This window comes from Crocodylus porosus, unplaced genomic scaffold (genome assembly GCF_001723895.1).
Source record: "Crocodylus porosus isolate Cpor-Errol unplaced genomic scaffold, CroPor_comp1, whole genome shotgun sequence".
NCBI classification, from domain to species: Eukaryota; Metazoa; Chordata; order Crocodylia; family Crocodylidae; genus Crocodylus; species Crocodylus porosus.
The window spans coordinates 6,904,085-6,927,350 of record NW_017728925.1 but is presented as its reverse complement, the minus strand read 5'-3'; the positions used below and the strand labels follow the sequence as shown (position 1 = coordinate 6,927,350).

General features: G+C 45.0%; 1 protein-coding gene across 5 annotated transcripts in view; it reads left to right on the top strand.

Annotated features, from left to right (window-relative positions):
• The window catches only part of ASTN2 (astrotactin 2), a 585,314-nt gene that overhangs the window by 300,366 nt on the left and 261,682 nt on the right, over positions 1–23,266 (top strand). For all 5 annotated transcript variants that reach the window (XM_019540648.1, XM_019540647.1, XM_019540645.1 and 2 more), the window contains one exon: positions 21,225–21,375. In XM_019540648.1, the coding sequence (XP_019396193.1) occupies positions 21,225–21,375 (151 nt within the window). The remainder of the gene's footprint in view (positions 1–21,224; positions 21,376–23,266) is intronic.

Genomic DNA, 23,266 nt, shown 5'->3' with positions numbered 1-23,266 from the left:
CAAAAAGCATGGAAAGCAAGTACCAACTCCCTTCCTCCTAGTGGGCATGGACACTGCACTAGCCATAGGTAGGCTACTTTTCATTTACTCACCTTCTCTTTTCCAAGGCAAGTTTCCCTTGTGGCTGCCCAGTGGTCTAGCTTCAACTAGAGGCCCTGCTCTGCCCTGCCGAACCCTGGGCTGACACTTAGGCTATAGCCTTGTAACTCAGTGTGCAAAATCCATTTAGGGAACATGGGCTTTGAACCTGGTTCTACTGTTCCCTGGGAAGCTTGCATAGCACTTCTGTACCTCCACAGGGAAATAATTGCAGGGACATAATTGCAATGGAGCATGACTGGAGTTGGAGGACACTGTGGCTGTCTGAACTGTTTCTGAACATATGCAGTAAGGCAAACAGTCACAGAGGGCAAAATATGGGTGGGTAAGAAATGTAGACATCTTAATGGGATTTTGGCTATGAACACAGTCAAATAGTTTGTGAGATGCCTTAGAACCCTGGAGACTGCCCAAGTGGCACTTAGAGACCTTGGCAGTGAAGTAACACTTGGCCCTCCCTGTTTATTGCTGGCCCTGCCAGTAATGCATCAACTTTGAGTTACGTGGAGAGGCCAGAACACAAGGGTGTGGTGAGACAAAAGAAAAAGAAAAGAGAAGAGTTAGCCCCTCTGCTTTCACTCACACCAGTGATGCTCACCTTGTAGGTGCTGTAGGACTTGGCTGCAGGCTGGATAGGACTCCATGAGCCAAGATCAGGTTCTGTCCTGCCTCTGGATGGGTCCCCACACTGCCTCCATCTGCCCCTCACCATAATATCAGGCCCTGCACCTCCTCCTTGGACTCTGCCCTGCCTCCCTGGGGGTCTGCACCACTCGTACCTCTTCCCTGGGGTTTTGTGCTCCTCCCATGGATCTGTGCTGCTTCTCTAGGGCCCCACACTATCAGATCTGAGCTGCGCTCTGCCTCTGCTCAGCTTCACACAGGATCAGGCCCAGCACCACCTCCAGCCAGCTGCTGTGTGCCTGGATGAGGCCCTAGGCCGTGGCAGTGAACTGATCCAACATGCTGGGCCCCCCATGGGTCCATACATTTGGCAGCATGAGAGGGGCAATTTCTGCCTCTGCTGCCAAATTTTCAGACCCATGGGGACCCCTGCTGCCAGATGGCATGGCTCCATGGGCTGGATTTAACCCATGGGCTGGGGGTTGAGTCCTCCTGATTTACACCATCAGGATGCAGTCATTTACACCAGCTTAGAATTCCTCTTCCTCTCTAGGCTAAACTCATCCCCCATGTAACTGCATGGATGACAGTTTTGGCAGAGGTGAAACTGGCTGATGTCTTTATCCTACTAAATAGCTAAAATAGATGTAACCAAACCTTGATTTTAACTTTTCAAAGCTTATGTCCCAAGTGACCTGTGCCTGGTGCAATGGGCATGTTCTTGGTACAGGGAGGTAGAAGTTGCACAGATTCCCATAGACTCATCCCTGCTTTTGGCCCCTTACGCCATAATGACTTAGCATTCTTGCTTGATGTTAAAAGCCTGGAAAAACCTGCTCCAGCACAGAACAAAGTCCTCGTCTGAGCTGGAAATTTCTCAAGCCCCCAAACTGAGCTTTTGAGTGAAAATAAAGCACTGACACTTGGGCGCTGGCTCTTATCTTCTTTTACTGTCTGCTTTAACCCTTTCTCTTCCCCCAGGTAAATAATGATTTTCACTTTTCCATATTCAGCTCTCCACTCAATTTATCTTGTTTATTGACCCAAACAGAAAGTCAGTGTTTTCTTCATCTGCCATCTGGCTTGATGGCAGCCAATTTGGTTCAGAAGAAGTGAAAAAGGATGCAACAGAATTCAGCTCCCGATATATATATTTTTTAATGCTGATTATCTTTTTTTTAAACACACCTGGCCCTGGATGCAACTACGCAACATTTGCTGCACAGTATGGCTGCAGGGAAGGTTAAAAATGTACAGCAATTACGCCTCGAATGGGATAGCCAGGAGCAAGCTTGAGGGTCAGCTCATTACACAGAAGGAAATCCCTATGGTCAGCAGTGCCCACATCATCTCTGTAGCTGAGTTTTGTCTGTGAAGCACTCATATCTGGGGTTTTATGGGCACTTGAAACTGCTGCTTTCTCAGAGGTCTGACGTCGGTATTTTAAAGATGTTGTCCAGATTGAACTGAGGGCTTTTTGCTTGCACAAGGAAAAAATGCAGTTTTTCATAATGAACCCTGCGGTCTCTGTCTAGTAGCAAACTCCATGGAGCTGCTAACAGCCTTGCTGAAATTAATGGAGCTCTATACAGGTACGAGGGTCTGTCCCAGCCAAGCCCATTTCATGATCCTTTTAAATAACAGCGAAAATATGTAAGCAAACTGAACAGATGGATGTGAAGCTTCTGGGGGGGGGGGGAGTGCGTGTGTGTGTACACACATTTGTCCAGATCTATAGGTGCCACGTGCTGTTGTATGCAGGCATCTCTTTCTTTTAGTGATGGGGAACTGGGGGAGGGCAAAACTGAGTAACTTGCCAGAGGTCACATAGGAAACCTGTGATGGAGCTGGGAATTAAAACCATCTCCTGAGTCCCAGACTAGTGTCATCCAGTGAACCATCCTTCCCTGGGGCTCTTTTTGTAACTCCAGTAAACTGTCCCCAGATGTCTTTCCTCTGAACTATGATGAGTTTCATTCCTACTTCCCCTCTACCAACCTATACTATAGTTTAAAACCTCTTCTAAGTTTCTGGGCTAAAATCTTCTACTTATCATGTCCTGTCATCCTTCCTCAACGGACCATACCCCTGTCTCTTGCCTTTCCTGCACTCGTCTCCATACTGAGAATATGTCCACAGCATAAGACCCCATGGCAGAGAGAGGGAGGAGCCATTGTCGAAGTCCAAGACAGTTCTAGAGAGTTCGGACCCTGATGGGTGGAGTTGAGCTTATCATCCGTTTTCAAACAGATTTTTCCAAGGGGCTCAATGCATAGGGTTTTGTGCTCTTTTGCTAAGCTGGCCTTTAAAATTTGTACTCGCTTTATAAAGGTGCTTTGAGCTGTTCTGATGTAAGATACTATGTCGGACCAAAGCATATGTACATTTATTTGCATAGATGAGCCCTTTTGTGTGTTGTTTTGCCACATGTGGCCCAGGGACTCCATTTTGGAAAGAACAGAACTGCCCTTTCCTGGCTCAGACCATAGGCCCATCTTTCCCAGTACCCTGGCCTAGGGACAGACATTCAAAAACCCTGAATCTGAATTGACACAGTTTTTGCAGGTTAGTCTAACCTAGCTAGGTTGAATCAGTTTGTAACTGCACAGACATCCCAGAAATGCAGGCATGTGCCTGCAGTGGCTCAGGCTTGAAGCCGGGGGAAGTTAGACTCGTCAACCTGTAGTCCCCTGTGTCCCCTCTACAGCCTTTTTTAAATATGGGAATCATATTGGCAAACTACCAGTCCTCTGGTAGCAAGGCTGTTTTTAGTGATTCATTGCATATAACACTTAGGAGTTCAGCAATTTCCGATCGGAGGTCCTTCAGGACACTAGGGTGAATGCCATCAGGCCCCTCTGATTTGCTACTGTTTATTTTATCAATTTCCTTTGCGACCCCATCTGAAAGCTCTCTCAGAAGCAGCGTTCAGGGTTTCATCCCTGAACCCTCATTTCTCTTCTGCCTCTACTCTATGCACTCCCCCTGCATTACTCTTGAGCCACAGACACCCTTTTCAAAGTAATTGGCTCTCAAGGGGTCTCTTGATTGCAGAGGGTGAATGAGAGTGAACTTGTGATTGCTGGGTGTTAGCAGGTCAGTAAGAGCCACACAGCTGCACGCTCTGCAAAATACAGAGGTCAACCAAAGGCTTAAGGCTTTGTTTCTTCTCCCTGCCCTGAAGGGGCCATAATTTGGGGCGGGGGGTTGATCAACCATGGTTGCTGCAGAGAGATGCATCTATCCACGCTGCATTCAGACAGATGGAGAAGAACCTACCGCTGTAGCATGCTGAACCTTTTGGAGCACAGCTTGCCCAGTGCTGCTCCAGGCTTCGCCATTAGCTTGAAGGGAAACCTAATCCCAGGGAAAAGTGTAATGTTGAAGGGCTCATTCCTTTAAGGGCAGCTCCATCTGCTGAGAGGTGAAATTTTTGCAGCACCGCACATGTCTTCTTATGGGGAGGGAGAAGCAAAGTACACAATCAGAACGCATATCTCCTCTCTATCTGGCTTTGTGGAGCCGCAGGTGAGCGAGAGGCAGCACTGGGACCCTGGAACCAAGCTTGGCTCCAGTGAATCTATTTTCAGGGAGTTGAACTTTCTGCAATTACTAGTGGCCCAATTTTCAAAGGTGCTTAGGCTCCCTCGGTGCCCAAGGAATCAATAGGAGCAGCAGGTGCTCAACAACTCTGAAAAATCATGGCATAGATGTCTGATCCTGCAGCACTGGCCGTTTCCTATTTATCTAATCCAATTCTATTGGCATTTTTAAAGTGCTTATCACCACTAAATCTAAGCATTTTGAAAAACAACAGCAGTATAATGAGAATTGGCCAGGCTAAGAGCTGATCTCTGTGGATAACAGAGAAACCAAGTAACTGGGGAAAAGTGGGGGAAACAGTCCCCCTGGCACCTTCTTTACTACATTTGACTTTCAGTTGTGACCTTCAGGTGAGTTGCTCTGATGCCAGCTACAGCACAGCTCATTAAAATGAACAGTTTTTGACTAATGCCTTTGTCAGGAGATACCAGGAAAACTAGGATAGAAAAAGCAACTACTCACTCATGCATGAAGCAGATATCCAGCATAAGTCTGCAGTGAGACCTGTTATTCTTCAGCTGCAGCTCGAAAAAAGGCTTATTACGCTGGTGGGTAAAATGCAGCTGTTCCCATTTTACAGACATGGAGAACAGGACTGAGTGAGAGACTGCAAGTAGAACCAGGTCTCTCTAGACCTGCATCCTCTTCATCAGAAGTGGTCACAGCACACCTGGGTCTTTAAACAGTCATTTCCCCCTTAAGTTCACCCCAGAATGCTTCACTTACTTTTGGACCTTATTGCGACTTCCTCGTTCCTTAGACTGCCTCTTCTCCCCATGCAGAGTTCAGCTTTGTTGCAGTGGGCGAGGTAGGGAGGCCCTTAATCAGCGTAATCAGGTTGAAGCCCAGTGCACCACAGTGGGCTGCTTATGTATTTTGTTCAGATGTGGTTTGTTCACACTATCTGATGTGGTTACCATGGCAGCAGTATGGACCGTACCTATGTGTGCATGAACTACACATTAATCCACAGCAGGGCAGTATGCAAAATGGCAGGAGAATGCTTAATTTGTCCCAGCCTCGGCTGAACAATAAATGGGGGCTGGTGGAGCGTTAGACAGAAAGAACAGAGAGCCTTCTGCAGGGGAGAAAGCAGGTCATTAGCTTGAGAGAAATGAATCACCAAAGCTTTCTTTGGGATGACAGATGAGCAGTGACCTTAGATCTTGGGTATGCTGGTTGCTAATTGTTTGAGAATTTGGGGGGGGGCAAGGGGGGAGGGGGCAATGATCAAGCCCTTTCCAGTGCCCACCCATTTAACAGTGGCTTTGTCAGGAACAGATGAGCGTGAGACAGCATCGGTGAACAAGTCTGAGGCTCTCGTCGTATATCGTTGGCACTGATGTGATTTTTTGCTGTTGAACTACAATGGGAATAGAGCTGACACGGTGTGTGATTGGATCTATTCCATTCTATTCTAGGCAGAGCTGGTGGCGTTGCCTGTTATTAAGGTTGCCCGACACTTCCCATTTTAAGACCTTGTTTTCAGTTGCTTATAACTTTGTCAAACTTTAACCATTTGGAATAAAATACGTTCTGCCAGGTGTCTGCCTCAGGCTGAATTTTATTTTTTTAAGCAAAAGCTGTTCAGCTCATTTCCAAGAGCAAGGCAAAGGAGGGGGGGAGGAAATAAGCAGGAGAAAGCAATGAGAAAAGTTGTTTTGACCACATTTTGAAAAAGTGAGATTTTTTTTCCCCAGTTCCTTTGAAAAGTCCTAGTTGCCGTTGCACTGTGGAAAACAGACTTGATGTTGTCTTTAGCCGGGCTCCAAGTTGTTACTGTGAAAATCCACGTGGATGTGGCCAAGATCGAAGCCTTTCAACCGGTCTGCAGATGCTCAATGTAGACTTCGACTTTAGTAGCTAAAATCTCCAAAGATTTTGCCCTTCTGAAGCCTGTTTGAGCCTCTCTGTTTCTGGTACTTACCTTGTTGACTATCTGCCGTCCTCGGAGTAACCACGTTCCATCTTGAGACTAAAGGGCTGAAGCTGGATTTTTTTCCCTGTAGTGGCTGTTCCCATTTATCAGGGCCAAGTAGTGCTGGGGATCAGGACTGAGAGTGTGGAGCCTGTCTGTCCTTTGCTCTTTCAGTGATCCCTTGGCAGACCCCAGCAGCTAGTGGGAAGATGAGGACTGAGCTAAATAATTTGACATAAGAGGCAAAAGCCGGCATTGGTAGGGAAAGAAGGAAATTGGGACTTGAAGTGTGGTGATACTGGGACTCGATGGAGGTTGGAAACTGACTGGGAGTGCCAGTACTAATTGGGAAAATACTGGGATTAGGAGCTCAGGGAGCAACAGAAGTTGGAACTGGCTGGGCAGAGACTGGTCCTGCTAGGTGAGGGGAGACTGGGGATGGAGCAAACAAGAGAACAAGATAAGTGCAGAGGCCGGGGAGGTTCACTGAGCCACTGGAGCAATGACTGACACTAGTGGAAAAATGTGTGGAGACTGAAGGATGTGATCAGATGAAAAGCTGGGAGGAGAGAACTGGAAGTGACTGGGCAAAATGACTGGGAGAGACTGAAAGCACAAGGCATTAAAACGAAGCCTGACTGTGGTGGAAACCTGGGTTGGGCAGCTAAGACCCAAGCTAGGATGAGAAGCCAGGAGGCGGGAGGTAGCAAAGTGAGGATGGAACTGAGCCAGGGAATTAGGAGTGGAGCAAGGATAGGACTGGGGAAGGGGTTTAGTAGAGCAATGAGACAAGTGCTAGTCTACATGGATGGCAACCATTTATTATCACTACTAGTCACTCCATTAGTTCACATAATGGCTGTTTGTGCCTGCGAATGAACAGTGTGGGCGTCAGTATGATCCCACGTGACCAATTTTTTTTGTTTTTCAATTCCCTTAAAAGCTTGGATATAACATGAACATCACCACCAGCACCGGTGTATGAAGAGTGTCACTAAGGTTGCAAAGGCAAGTATTCAAAATTAAGATGTGTCAGAATTTAGGTTGTCTGTGCAGCTTCTAGCTGGGCATCTTTGTGCGACTGCATTGTGACACCAGCTTTAATGACATAAAGGAATGCTATTTTCTCCACCTCTGCCTCACTCAGTGCACTGGGTGAACTGGCTTCAGAGATAATTTGCATTAGTTCAGAGCTCTAAAAACTACAGCTAAACTCAATGGGAGTTATGCTTTGAAGAGATAAAGTACCATTTCATGCTAAATACTCTGGAAGAAATCAGGTCCCAATGTCTCACACTGGCCACCTTAAATTAATGGGAACTTTTGACCTCGATCTTTCTGTGCCTCAGCTCCCCATCTCAAGAGTGGGGATAATAGTCCCCTTTCATCTCCTGGGGATGGTGTGAATATAAATTAGATGCTGTTTGCAAAGCAGGCCATAGTGAATAGTATCATAAGAGTCAACAATGAAATGAAAAATTATGGATGCAGGGCAGAGTTTGAACACTGGGCAGAATAGGAGGCCTGGAGCCATATTGACCAATTGGGAGAAAGCAAAATATTGAATAGCTGAAAACTCAAAGGCAAGGATTTTCAAGGAATGTCAATGCCTAAAGTTGCCAATAGGCAGGAGATTCGGGTTTCGGAGCACCTACCTGCCTAACGCCCATTGATTTCAGGAGCTGGAATGACCCTGACTGAGTACTGTGCATTCTGTGCCCTGGGAGAAAAACCTCATGCGATCATGTAATCGAAGACCATACCGTAATGCAGTTACCCAGCGGGACAAATAAAGCTTGCACAGACCCCCCTTAGTCTTAGCATTTTCTTAACTTTCGAATATTTGACTTTGCAACCTTAATAGCATTTGTGGGGGTATATTTCTTTGTGTGATTCTGTGCATATCCTCTTCACCTTTGTGGAGGACTGCCTTTTAATGGGCACTGCATGATAGGTGTCCCTATCTTTCCTGATGCTTATGGAGGGATGCAGTTTTCTTTCTGACATCCTTAGTCAAGCCTAACCATTTGCCTGTTTTTCGCCTGGTTCAGAGTCTGAGCTGATGGTCAGTTCGTTGCAGATGCCTGGAATCAGGACTTAACACCAACAGACACAAATATGTCTGGTTAATTTTAATTCCTAAGACTTTGTTTTTCCCCTTTGGTGCCTATTGCAGTGGTCACCGGAGCCCACAAAGGGCCTTCTGCCAGCATCAAATGGCCTACCCTGGACTCAACATTTCTTTCTGTGCAACGAGTAATACAGGTTTCTGTTCTTTCCTCATCAGTCATCGCTATATCATCTGAGTGCCTAGACCACAGGGGAAAAAATACACAATGCTTTCTAATTACTGAATCCAAGCCAAAAAAAAATCACCTTATTTACAAAGCTTTACTGGTCTTAACATTAATATTTTGAAGGGATAGGGTAGGCGGAATTGCTTGGCAAGTGTAATACTAATAAAAATATTAATAAGCGAAGAGAAATCACTAAGTAATTTTCACTTGCATTTTTTTTTAATTATGCATTGCTTCAAATTATAAATAACCCCTCTGTCATTACAGTGTGATATGTTTTCCTCGATAAACGCATTATTTTGTAAATGAGTTAATTAGTGTTCAATTACTATCAGTTACTTGATATTACTACTAACAATTAGTTGTTGAGCGGACACGTCTTTGTTTCCCCTGCTACTACTAATTTTGTGGCCACGCAGAATCCTTTCCTATAAGTGGCTTGAATAAGCAAGTATTTTACTATTTCCACTTGTTCCTTTCACTTCTCAGTGACCCTGGGCTTGATCATACTAGCTAGTGTACAAGCATCCAGATCCAAAATAATGAAATTGGCTTAAAAATCTTAAGATTTTTAAAATATTTTTTCTGAGCTTTTTATTTGCAGCACTTCTTTCTTTTTTTCCTCCTTTATTTCACATTTAAGGAACCTAATTAAACAGGTTTCCTCTCCAATCATATGGACTAGAGATATATTTTATTAAAAAGATGACAGCAGAGATTTTCACTCAATCACGTGACTCCGGAAGCTGAGGTTTTAAGAAACACCATATATCACAAGTCATAATAAAATTGCAAGAGCTGGCAAGCCTGCCCTACCATCTGGGGTTATTAACTTCTTTAATATTTAGGTTGTGATGATACCCAACCTGTGCTAGGACATTTTCAAACACTGAGGGAGCTGCGACCTGGCCTGAATCATATGCTACCTAAGGCCCTGTTCATGCAAACAGAAAGTCCTCCAGCACTATTAGAGACGAAAGAGTGGCACTTATTTAAATGTAGCAAGACTGAATTCTAAGAAAACCCTTTTGTTCTAAGAAGCCCCTTATGTTCATCAAGTATGGCTACTCTTGTTCTGGAAAACCAGTGGGCTAGATCCTTGTTTATACCCCTTTGGCAATACAAAATGTTCTTGAAGTGAGGGCTCTGGAGAGGAAAGTGTTTGTGATCTTGGGGGATGTATGCATTCTAGGATGTGAATTGGAAGAGGAAAAAAGGTGCTGAAATCCCATCTCTGTCTTCCACACCTTCATGTCTTGATGTGATTAACACTGGTTTTTTAGTCTGCTGCAATCATGACCATACTGTGCTCTGAACCAAGTGTCCTGCGTTTTATTGTCAAAGTGCCACTTCTTGAAAAAGCATGAACTTTTTTAAAGGTGCCACCACGCGTGAAATCAAACACACAGAATCTGAGAATAATTATGAGCCGTGAGAGCTTCAGTGAACTGGGAACTGAGACATATAATTTACAAGGATCTTATTGAATGTGTTTTATCCTCCATATTAGAGCTCATATGCCTCTTTTTAAATCTCCTCTAGCAAAGGTTGCCTAGGAGACCAGGTTTGCATCAGTATATAGATAGGACATCTTGTTTGCACTTGATTTGTTGAGAATGGAAGAGATGATCATGTTTCTTTGCTAAAATAAAGGAAAAATGAATATAGAGTTGCTTAAGTCGCACATGACATCACTGATTGATCCCAGCCCATTGCATACGACACATCCAAGACCACAAGCCTTGCACATGATGCACCTTCATCCCCTTTTGTGTGTTACCTTACTGTGAAATAGGTCACAGGCTGGATGGGAGTTCTGCATGCAGATCTGTATTGGATTCATCCCTGGATAGCCAGGCAGAACATTTTCCTCTGTAGATGGCATGATTCTCCAAGGACAAAATTCTCATAGAATGATCTGTTTTTGTACCGAATGTTTCTTCCAGAAGATGTCTTTCATCCCCACCCTCCCACCACCATTTTTTGTGGCTTTGTTCTTAATTAAGTTTCTGGCCCTTCTGGTTGCAAAGATAAGCTTCAAAATACAGCTGATGTAACACCAGCTTTACTGAATCACCAACATGGTATTGCAGACTTTTTGAGGGGGAAAGGCAGTGTTTCTTTCTGTTTTTCTTTTTTGCACCTTTGAACCACCATTAAAAAAAAAGATTTGCAAACAGATTATAATACTTAATACCAGAAGACATGGTGATACACTGGAAAGTTGATAAGAAGCCTCATCTGGGACACCCAGATCCATGGAAATCTGTTCTTCAAGTCAGTGCAACTACTCAGATTTACCCCAGCTGGAATATGGCCTGCACGACTGAAATTTTTTAAACCACCCAGGATATTCGCAACACCATTAGAATGGTTGGGGATTGCCTGTGCAGACCCAACGAGTCTCAGGTTGTACATACACCATCCAGAAAAAAAAATGATACGTTTTAAGAAATTTAACTAGGTTGCAGACTCAAACACTCTGACTTAGAAAAAGCTGGAGTTTACTTTGCCTGTGCAGTCTTAATTTGGTCAATTAATTTTGGCATATGCACTATGATACAGTCTTTACTTACATAATGACATACAATTTTTTTCTACAGGCCCTGTGTCTCATTCAGTCCACAGAATGCACTTACTCTGGGGATGAATCAAGGCCATGCAATGAAGGGGGCTTTGGTTTCTTAGATGCCTGCCTCTTTTGTTGCAGCAATTGTAAAAGCCAAAATGAACCAAGCAGAGGAATGAAAGGGACAGAAGGGGTGCTCTCATGAGTGAGACAGTGAAATGATGCCCTGGATAAGAGGAGTTTATCCCCACCTCAGCCATAGAGTTGTGATGTAGACTAAGTACAGACAGTCAAAAAGCCTGAGGCTGAATTTATTCAATCTTTGCAGGTTAATCTAAGCTGCATGGATTGAAGTAATAAGCAAGTGAACAGACATTCACTTTGGATTCAAGAAATACAGCTGTATGCCTGCAGTAGCCCAGTCCAGAAGCTGGGGGCCACTAAAACACTCCTTCCTGCTTGGCTGGAGCAGACTGCTTGAGCCAAGGGTAGCCTGCCCACCTTGCAAGGGTGGGTTTGTAGGGAAGGTGAAAAGAATTCTGGGATGCTGGGGGACTATGAGTTAACTTGAATTTGGAGGGGATCTGGGACAGAAGTTCAACAAACCAATGTAAATTAAATCAGTTCAGTCTGATACTGTCCATCCAAGTTTATCATAAACCGGTTTCAGCCATTTTGAAAGCAGTTTATGTGCCTTGAACTTCTGTTGTGTTACAGACTTCATAGTTTCATAATTAGTAGTCGGAAGGGACCGGAGCAGATCATCAGGTCCAACCCCCTGCCATGGCAGGAAAGAGTACTGGAATCAAACAACCCCAGCAAGGTGAAACTTTAACCAGTTTCCCATCACTTATGTGTAATTTCTGTCCCTAGCCATAATATTTTATGAGTTACTTAAACCATGCTTTTTTGCGGGCAACCGCTTATTGAGCATCCTTATTTGAGTGTTTGACTTCGAGATTATAACTTGCAGAGGATTGGAGTAGTCACAGCCTTGACTGAAGTTAATGTGAGCTGTATTTTAAACAGATAAAGTGTCATACAATACTAAGTATTTGAAAATCCAAGTCTTAGGAATTTCATATTGTTTGCTTAAAAATACTGAGTATGTTTTATCTTAATTGCTCTGTGTCTTGCTTCTGCATATCTAAATGGATATGATTCCTCCAGCTCAGAAAATGTTCATGAGGCACATACTACTGGACCGAGCGCAATGGGGGTGAGGGGGAGGCACAGAGGTGGAGGACCATGAGGGAATGAGTGTCTGTATTCAGAGCAGAGTTTAAATAATGTGCAGTAAACAAGACATAGGGCCAAGCGATGAAGATTAAATAAAGTGGAGAATGAGTATTCTTTAACTGAGTGAGCATTGTCCATGCAGCACATTGAATGAGGGAGCAGGCCTGTGGAAAAAAAAAATCCTGTAATCATCTAACTTGAGGTTGTATCATAATACATATCATCAAGGAAGCTAACGTCAAGTTTCACAGGCAACTTGTAATTATGAGATTGCTTAACTTTCAAATGTATGGTTTTGTAACCTTGATATTCCTTTAATACAGTTTTTTTGTGCCTTACATTTGTATGCAAGTGGGCACGTGCACGCACACATTTTCATAGGCTACATTGCAGACACGTTTAGAATTGGTTACACCAGTTGTAGTCCAGTTATGCCAATAGGGCTTTGCAGGTTTCATCAGGACCATGTAACAGTTTTGCTCGTGATCTGTCTTCCTGTGCATTGACCATAATGTTGTGGTCAGCATCATTTTACCTAACTCAGCTTTTCACAGTTGCATTTTCAACATGATCAAATGTTGTAGTGCAGGCAATTCCAAAGGCGAAGGGCAGAGTTTTGCCCTGTAAATCGAGGCAGTCTAGGTATGTCAACCTTGATGCTACCGAGAGGTCAGAGCTGTGTGTTTAGATCTACCTTTTGTTGTTTAACATTTTTAGAGGCATCTTCTTCCTGGAAATATGAGGGCGGAGGCCCAGAGTGGAGGACCTGATGTTCACACAGCATCAGCTAAAGCCATCTGCTGTTGTTTCTTGTTGTCTATGGAAGCTCACAGGCAATAATGCTTGCCCTCCGTGCCCCTCTCTAATATTCAGTGTGCAACACGGATTAATCAGAGAGCAGCACTTGCTGATAGCGGGATATCACTGGGGGCTCTGTGGTTCGTCAACAGCGATTTGCCCAGTTGGGTAGAACTTGGGGGGCGGGGGGGTAGATAAGTCTCTACCATTTGCCAGCTATAAGAGAGGGCAGAAGAGTTGCATTACACCCAGCAATCCTTGCCCTGAGTGAGCCTGAGAGAAACTTTCATTGCAAAGCTCAGAAGACTGGTGCAATGTGCTTGTTCCAGGATGAATGGTTTGGAACCTTTTAGAAGTGCATGGCATGGATATTTCATGAATAAATAACCCCCAGCAACATTTGTCACAGAATCTGTTTTATTGATGAAGGGACTGGAGCAAAGGCGGAGGTTGGAGAGAAGTGGGGAGGTTGAAGAGAAGAATATTTACAAATGACTAGTCAAAACAACTGCAGGCAGTAGAAGATGATGCATGGCCAGGAAAATAATGGACATTGCCGTCTCACTAAAGGACCGTGGGGAAGCCTGAACGGAAATGAGTATCTTTATGTAGCATGCAAATAATTTATTACAGTGGAAATTGTCAGACGAATGGATTTTGCAGTGGTATGTAATCAGCAGAGCTCATCTGTGAGCAGGATGTATTTTGTGTCTCCCTCTGTGTGTGTACATGTGCATTTGACATTGCTAGGATCCAAAATCACGCATTTCTGACCCACAGAATATGTTCCTATTTTTACTCCCATAAGCTTAATATTCTGGGAGCTTGCATACAGCACGGGCATGGTGTTTCAAAGCATGGTTAGGGCTTGAGTAGCAGCTGGGTTGGCCATCAAGTGATTACCCAACCCAGGTTTATGTAGCCTAGGCCATGGAAGAGCCAGAAGGGATTAGCCTGAAGTTTCTGGCATTCTGAAGGCTGAGTTGATGCTGAGAAGCCCTTCCTGTATATCCTGTCTTGCCATAATGGATCCAGTGGGTCACTTAGTTATTTTAGCTGCAGAGAAAGGTAGAACAACAAATTAAAACTTTTCTTAAAGGAAGCTGGCTGATGTAGGGAATCCAACCAAAACCTCAAAGGCAGTCCAGTCTTATGCTTCCGAACCTCAGATGATCAAGGTGAGTTCCCCCTAATGCCCAGCCATACACAGTTGGCTAAACTCTCTTTCCTCAGGTATCCAATGAACTATTTGTGTTGGAGACCAGAGATGGGACTTGATAACCCTGTGTTGCAATCTGAAGTGACTCCAGTGTCCCCATGACCCTCCGGGTGCTGACGAGAGGTCAACAGCGATAAAACCGAGAGCGCTGAACACCCTGGCAAGGCAGGGTTGATGTTTTGTTCCCCCAGCAGGTGTGGGACAGGAGCAACCACAAGCAGGGAGCCATTGGGTTCAGCGTGTGACGTAGGACAGCCAGGCATGGCGATGACATATAATGCAGCAATCGGAAAGGGCACATATGAATGGTAGAACTTGTCAGCATCTGTTAGCTGTATTTATTCCCTGCATAAATCCAAGCAGCTAGCTCAAACTGACAGTGAGATGGGACCCGGGCGAGGTATGCGCCCTCCAGAAATCAGCTGCAGGCTGAGGGGACTGGAGGCTGTTTGGTCTAAATCTCAGTCAAACAGGAGACATCTGACTGGCTTGCCTGGGCAGCCCACCAGCTGGATTTTTTTTTGTTCATTTAATACCCAGTGGTGTATCACCACTGACATTTAGAGATCACTCTGTTTCCATACGCATCACGTCATCGCTGGGGTCTGCAGGATTTTTATTAAGAGGCTGAGCGGTACGGTGTGTCAGTGCACTCGCCCCTCGCCTCCCAGTGGCCTGCCCACTTAGCATTTAGATAGTGTGTTCTCAGCTGCGGCTCTCAAAGGTAGGCGGGCATCATTACCTGCCCCTTTTGGCTGACTGGGCTACGGAGAGCTTGACCGCCTTGCCTGAGGTCCCTCAGCATGCTGTGGTCCGAGCCAGGAATGAGACTCAGCATGCCAATTTTTGTGCCTGCAGCCTTACCCAACCAACCATGCTGTTGTTGCTCATGGAAAGAATGGATTTGAAAGCCTCGGCTGATTTCTTCAGGGGTGTTTGTTTGTTCTCTTTCCCTTGTGTGATACTTGGTGAAGTATAGCCCATTAACCATTTGGCAGATCAAAACTGAGGGGCAGAGCTGTGGGTATGTTTTAGCAGGGGGGAAATGGGAAGTAAGGGCCAATAGGTCAAGATGAGGTGGTGATAAAGGGCGAATCGCTTTGACCATGAAAACCTTCAGCACAGCCACACAGAACGTGCTGGAGTAATAAGGAGCGTTTGCAGACTGCTCGTCATTAAAGAGACTGAGGACTGGAATAGCTGGGGACAGGGCAGAATTGAAGTGCATCAGCAAAGGTGGTAAGGAGCTGTGATGTGGAAGAGTAGGAGGTGCTGCAGGTCAGGATGGGGAGGCACGGGCAGGGCTTTGCAAGGAGCTCAGGACTGAGGTGCAGGGACAGAGCTACACATGTCAGGAGTGATCCATGTCATGTACCCAGCATTGAGCCCTGGCTGTGCAAAGAATTTAATTAAATATTGTGAGTGCTCACAGTCACCCCCCAAATTAAAAACAAGAGCTGTGAATGTCAAGGTAAAAGAAGCCTTGGACATGCCTGGTGAGCACAGATCCTGGCTCCTGACACCTTGAACAGCCTCTTTTGGGAGGCACAAAGCAAAGTTTGCTCCCGGTTTGCACTGAGGTCAGTATCTCATCATTGACTTCTCCTCTTGTCAGTCTCTGTGTTTAAGTAATGTTCTTATAATGTAACAGATGCTTATGCAGAGTCAATCCGTCCAAAGTCTAACAGCCCTTCTCTGCTTGGAGACAGTGCCGTCACCCCACTCTTCTCAGCAGTGACATTTGAATGTCTCTGTCTGTCTCTTTCTTCCATCGTCCCCATCTTCTGAGGAGGTTAATATTTTAATACACTTAATGGCTCGTTCAGGCTCATCAGCCCCTGTCCATGTTTTGTCAGCAATGATCCATTACAAGCAGGCGTGATTTCAGAGAGCAAGGTTTCTTCCCTCTACTACCCTCCTCCTGTCACTGCCGGGTGAAATAATCAGCTGTTCAAGAGGCACAAAAGCCTTTATCATTCTGTATTTCCAGTTTTAATTAAAAGAGAGACTTGCTCCCCCTCCCCTCCCTAGCCTCAGCCTGTCCTCCAGCCGCACTGTGGAAGTGCAGCATGCTGTAAGGATGATCCGCGCTGTGCATGGTCCTCTTCAGTTCTCAGGGCTGCTCCGCTTTACACTTGCAGAGCTGGCCCGGGGGTCCCTGTTGCAGCTGAGCTTGTATAGGCGAACACCGTGGAACTAAAGCTGGATTCCTCTCCTGTTGTACACGTGCTAAAGCTACACAGCACCAGAGCTTTGTGGTTTGTTTGTACATAAGAAAATCAGTCAGCCCCATAGTGACCGCGAACGAAAACCATTGCTTTTTTTTGGTGAAAGAAAAATGTAGTTTGGGTTGCTGTTTTTTATTTTTTTAACTTTTAAAAACCTTTTTCAATTCAGTTTCGGCAGTTTCCAAAACAGAGATGTTTGGAAACAGAAAATCAAGGTGAATGCCTCCAAATGTCAAAATTCATCAGTTTGTCTTTTATGACAAGATGTTTATGGTTGTCCAGAGTTATGCACTTTATTCAACCTAGCTTGATGAACAGCTTTGCCCCCATCCTTTACAAACTGCATATTTCACTGAATAAGCTCTTCCCCAAAGAAACTTTACTTAGCTGTAGTATGCTCTCTCCTTTGGGAGGAGATGCAGACCCTAGTGGGCACATCTACACCTATGCTTTATGAGCAGTATCCTATTTTCCTGCAAATTAAAGCATCACATAAAAACTTTGTGATTATGCTAATGTGCAGAAAATATGCTATTGTGCAATAAGTGTCACTTAAAAACAGTGCACGTTCATTACTATACATTAAGGCAGCCTAATGCACATTTGTTTAGTACCTCACATTGAAGGGCATTTATACACATACTTTTTCGTCCTGCGACATGCCGGAGATCTGCCGTTTCAGAGCAGACTCAATAAATTGCCTCAATTTACTGAGTCTGCTCTGCACATGAGCTGACGCTTACCATGCTGAGCCACTTGAATAAGTGGTAAAATGCACATCACTGTGAAGAAAATGGTGGCAGTGTGCTTTTGAACTAAAACACCGCCATTTTCTCAGTGCTGACATGCATTTTGCCATTTGTACAACTGCAAGCATCGCAGCACTGTGTGCTTTTCAAAGTGCCTGGTGCTGTGCTACTTACATGTGTAAAAATATCTGGAGGTACTAAATATAATGCACATTAGGAAAAGTGCCTTGATGCACATGTAGACGTGCCTAGTGAGAGCTCAGGACTACTCCAAAGTGTCTCAACACATATTTGAAGCACTGCCAAGAAATACAATAGGGAACTTCAGCTTGAGGCATACAGCAGGTGCAGCAAAAAGGAAGGGCATCAGCGCAAACCCAGCTCCTTAGCTGGAGGATGAAACCTGAGAAATGTTAGCCATGATGAAAGTGGACAGGCAGTTTAGACATATGTGTAAGATGGCCAGATCTGTTGTGACAATTAGTTGTGCTTAGAGAGCACTTTGAAAACAAAGTATACTATGGGTACTTAGCTCCTAACAAATCTTCCATCCCGCATTTCCCTTTATAAGAATCTGGTAGAATCCAGTGGAAAAGAAAAAACTCTGCTCCGAATACTTCACTAGGTGTACAAGGTACATGTGGATTTCCAAAAAGCCTTTGGCAAGGTCCACCCCCAGAGGCTCTTAACCAGTTTAGGTAGTCATGGGATTACAGGGAATGTCCACTCATGGATTAGAAATTGGCTTAAAGATAGAAAGCAAAAAATAAGTATAAATGGTAAGTTTTCAGGATGGAAAGAAGTAAATAGTGGGGTCCCCGAGGGATCTATGTTGGGACCTGTTTAACATATTCATAAATGATATGGAAAAGGGGGTGAGTAGCAAGGTGACTAGATTGGTGGATGACACAAAATTAGTCAAAGTGGTAAAGACCAAGGTGGACTGTGAGGAACCCCAGAAGGATCTGGCACAACTGAGCAAATGGGCAACTAAATTGCAGGTGAAATTCAGCGTAGAAGGCTAGGGATGGACATTACACATAAACCGGCTTAAGTGATCAGAAGCTGGTTTAAACCTGTAACAGAACAGATGTTCAGCGCATATAAACCAGTTTGAAAATGGCTGAAACCAGTTTGAGATGAACCTAGTTGAATGTAATATCAGACTTCACTGATTTGGGTCAAACTGGCTTATGCAATGTCTGTCCCAAACCCCCTCGCTGGTTCAAGTTAAAACAGATTCCCCCAGCATCCTGGCATGCTTTCTGGGCTGGGTGGGGCTCCCTGCTCCACAGCAGGTCTCCACCCCCCACAGCTAGCTCCTCCCCTCTGCTCCTTGGCTACAGCTCCAGCAGAGACTGCAGGCTGCTCTCCCCCCCACCCCCCAACTCCCTGCTAAGCAGCAATTCCTCCTTCCCCTCCCCTCCACCTTGTGGAGAGGTGTCTGTGTATTAGCTAGCAGACCACATGCTGGCTACAATCCATGCTCTGGCAGACAGGACAAAGGGAGAACCAACAGGTAGCTGGTAATGTCCCTTGTTGTTTTACTAATGGGCTGATCAACACTGACTTAGGGGTGATAAACACTGTTATCTATTCCTACTGGGCTGGTAGGGGAGAGGGAAACTCGCCCCTAATCAGAGCATCTTGCTAGGGCCTAGCCACGCCCCCCTCAGCTCAGCACTGTGAAAGGGAAGGGAGGGCTGCTCTAGCACCCTCCAAGTTTTTAGGGTGAGCCACTTCAGGCATGTGCCTGCATGTCTGGGATGTCTGTACAACTACAAAGTGGTTTAGCCTAGCCAGGTTAGACTAACCTGCAACAATTGAATCAGTTCAGGCTCAGGCTTTTTGAATGTCTGTCCCTAGCTGAAAAGTGTAAAGTGATGTGCATGGGCAAAAATAACCCAAACTATACCTACACTATGATGGGCTCTACATTGGCTGTTACCACACAGAAAGGTGATCTGAGTGATTGTGGACAGTTTGTAAAAAACATCAGGTCAGTTCAGCAGCTATAAAAAAGGCAAAAAAAAAAAAATGTTGGTATTAAGAAGGGAGTTGTTAACAAAACTGAAAGTATCATCATGCCTCTTTATAAATCCATGGTGTGTCCACACCTTGAATACTGTGCCCTGTTCTGGTCCCCACACTTAAAAAAATAAATAAATAAAATTAAAAAAAAAAGATACAGAAGAACTAGAAATGGCCCAGAGAAGGGCAGCAATGATTATTAGTGGTATGCAAGGGCTTCCATGGGAGGAGAGACTAAAGAGGCTAGGCCTATTCCGTTTAGAAAAGATGCTTGAGGGGGACATGATAAGGGTTTACAAAATACTAACTGACAAAGAGATGGATTTATTATTTACTCTCTCTCACCACTCAAGTACTAGGGTTCACAAAATGATCCTAGTAGGAAGTAAGTTTAAAACTAACAAAGGAAGTTCCTTTTCACACAGCATGTAATTACAGCATAGATCTCATTGCCCCTAGATGTTGTGGGAGCTGACAGTTTAGCCGGATTCAACAAATTGTTGCAGAAAAAGAGCATCACGAGCTATTTAGCACAGAAGTTAGTGATACAGCCTCTGAATTAGAACTTCCTATACCTTAAATACTGGAGGCTGCTAGTAAAAGGAGCAGTGAAAAAAAGCCCTGGTCGTACCCAGTTCGCTCTCCCTTTCAGCATCCACTTTCTGGCGCTGTGTGACAAAGGATGCTGGGCAAGACCGACCTATGGTCTGACCCAGGGAATGGCAATCCGTATGGCCTTATGTGGTTCTAAGTGGCTAGGGTGGGTTTCTTCGAAGTGCTTTGGTCACTGAAAGCCAGTGGGAGTGTGATCTTCCTTGGTTTAAGCATCTAGGAACTTTCAAAAGCCCCTCAGTCCTAAAGACAGACCTGGGGTCTAGACTGCATCCTGGGCCTCTGTCCTGGGAGCCGTTTTGCAGGAGTAAAGTTCACCACAAAGCAGTGGAATAACTTGCACAGAGGGCAGTGGGATTGCAGCTAGTACTGAGAAACCTGACTGCCACTGCCTGCTGCCCATGCCTACCGAGTAATCCACTCATCATCTCTCTTGCTTTATTCCTCTAAATGTGCTTTTATTGGCTGCCTGGAAAACAGCAGTATTTGAAGGATTAGAGGGCAGCTGATGTATGAATCTAAGGATGTCTCTCACTCTCTTATGCTGAAATGTTTGTGTGTGTATGGGTCTGTGCATATGTGTGTGCATGCATAGATGCGTGTGCGCATGTGTTGGTCCAGCATGTGGAAAACACAGGTTATAGGCGACCAACAAGTTACTGCAAGGTAAGTGAAGGTGTGAACTTGCAGTGTGTTTGCTTCTCTGTAGCAACTACTTGTGTGCATGCTTTAACCCCCCGGTAAAAGAGACAGCTTACCTTCTAGGAACTTGCTCCCTTTTTTACTGCAGGGTATGAGTGTACTTGCAAGCAGTTACCACAGAGTAGCTCATGCATACTCCACTTACCCTTCCAGTGCCTTGTTCGTGTGTCCACAACTCTAGGTACAAGTCCTGCTCTGCCTGGTTAAAGACAAAATTCATCATCCCAAATGCCCTGGAATCAAGTAAAACAGGGGCTTCAGATGGGATCCTCCATGCCTCAGCTAGTGCCAAGTTGTAGGACAAGGGGGCATCTCTTACAGCCTGGGACCAGAAAGACTTTTCTGACAAAGCCTTCCTGGAAACCAAGAGAACGCTATGAAGCATTACAGCTTTGTAGAAACAGCACAAGTTGCTGAAATTTTGTGCAAATATTCTGAGCAAGTCGACTCTTTTTTTTCCCTTGGACAACCCTGCAGGCAAGCTGCCTACAGTCTGGCTCATTTCCCAGTTCTAACAGTGTCTTTCTCTCTCCAAGGGAAGAAGCAATGTTGTCCACCTACTTCGAAACCATCAATGACCTGCTCTCCTCCTTCGGGCCAGTCCGAGACTGCGCACGCAACAATGGCGGCTGTACCCGCAATTTCAAGTGTGTTTCAGACCGCAAGGTGGACTCCACGGGCTGTGTGGTATGTACACAGAGCTACTGCTCTGGAGAAAGTGTGTGTTGTAGGGGGATGTGCAGAAGGAGGCATTTTTTGCTTTTTGTCGATACAATTTAAGGAATCGTTCTTGCCTTTTGGGAGGTATTACTGGGGATCTGTCTATCCCCATGATTTTTATCATTTTTAGACTCAAAGCACCCCTTTGGAAAATGGTAGCGGTGCATTTTTGCTTGTATTTTTTACTATAAAAAATAATTGAGCAATTGTTCTCTTGCAAAGAACTTAGAGACCACAACAGCTCAGAGCGTTTTTAATACTATGGATTCCTGTTTGAAATCTCTGAATTTATCTTGTGGATCATGTCTGCACACCTAACAGTGCTGAGTGTGAGGGACCCCACGGCACCCTTGAAAGGATCTCAAGGCAATCCACGCTGTCAAGTAGAGGATCGCTGGTCTGTCCCTTTAGCCCTCCTCTTCTCTACTGCTTGCTATACTAGGCAAGAGTGAACTTTTCTGGCCCACATGCTTGGGTGTCCTGTAGGATCTCCATACACGTCTGGTAGAATCATTTCACTTGCAAGGAGGGGGTCATGGTGAGGAGGCAAATGCCCCCCATTCCTGCTGGTTACACTGGATAACACATGAGATTGCTGTCTGAAAATTTGGACAGATGAACGAGTTAAAGCCCTTGTGACCCTTTCAGCCTGAACAGTAAGCCACTTTATGTTGTCTTACCTAGCTGTTGTCATTAGGAAGGGAAATGGGTGATTGGAGTCAGGTATTTTTTTGATGGGATTTGGTTATTGACCCTGGATGTTCACAAAGACCTGTTTCCCTGAACGTAGAAACTAATAGCAACAGGCTGTGGCCTTGCTCAGATACCCAGTCTGCCTCTTGAGCAAGTACTGTGCCAAAAATAAGTCCTGTTTCTTAACTTCTGCCCTGGACCATGGTTGCCACTCTTGCTTTCTGCTGCTTCCCTGCTCACCATACACATGCAGAGAGCTTTCCAAGCATGCTCTTCACTCCCTTTCCTTTGCACCCACTTCCTAGGAAACCTTTCTAACCTCACGACTCAACTTTGCTCAGGCCGCGGTGTGCAGCCCTGCGTCTCATGCAGTAGCTCTATTGCCAGCTCCAGTTCTCATTGTGTAAAGAAGCATTGCTGCTCCTTTCATGGTGTGCTCAGCACAGCACACCTGTGGCCTTTCAGCTGATCTGCATCTGATGGGAGCACAAACAGCTTCCTACAAAACAGCTTTCTACAAGAGGGTGTCGGTTGCTGTAGGTTTGGTTTTTACATAAACTCTGGAGGTGTGCATATGTCAGGAAAAATGTTCTTTGCGCAAAGCTTTGTGAAGCCGAGTCAGTTCTTGACTTTCACAATTAGTTTTCCTCTTTCTGTAAAACAATCCTGAAAACAACAAACAAATTAACACGGGGCTCTAGTCTGGTGGCATAACTACACGCTTTACACAGTAGTATGGAGTGTCTGTCACAGGGGACCCATCCCAGCCCATTATACAGACAATGAGACTGCCAACCATGATATCTCTGCCCTGTACATACATGCAGGTATGCACGCTTGTGCTTTTTCCCTTTCTCATTGTTATGTATCCCTTGCACACATACCTACAGGCTGCCACAACTGTACTTGTGACCTTCCTGCATGTTCACTACAATCACACTTGTTAGGGGTTGTGTTTTCTTTTCCTGTACATACCTTCTTGCATCCAGTCATAAACATGCTCACACAAACTTGTGCTGTTTCTCTTGTGCTCACATACTTCCTACACAACCAGACACTTGCTCACTTTCTGGCATGCATACACATGTATGTGCACAAACCCAATACACACACACCCACATGCGCACACACATGCACGCTCTCTCTTCTTCCAGCCCCCTTAACA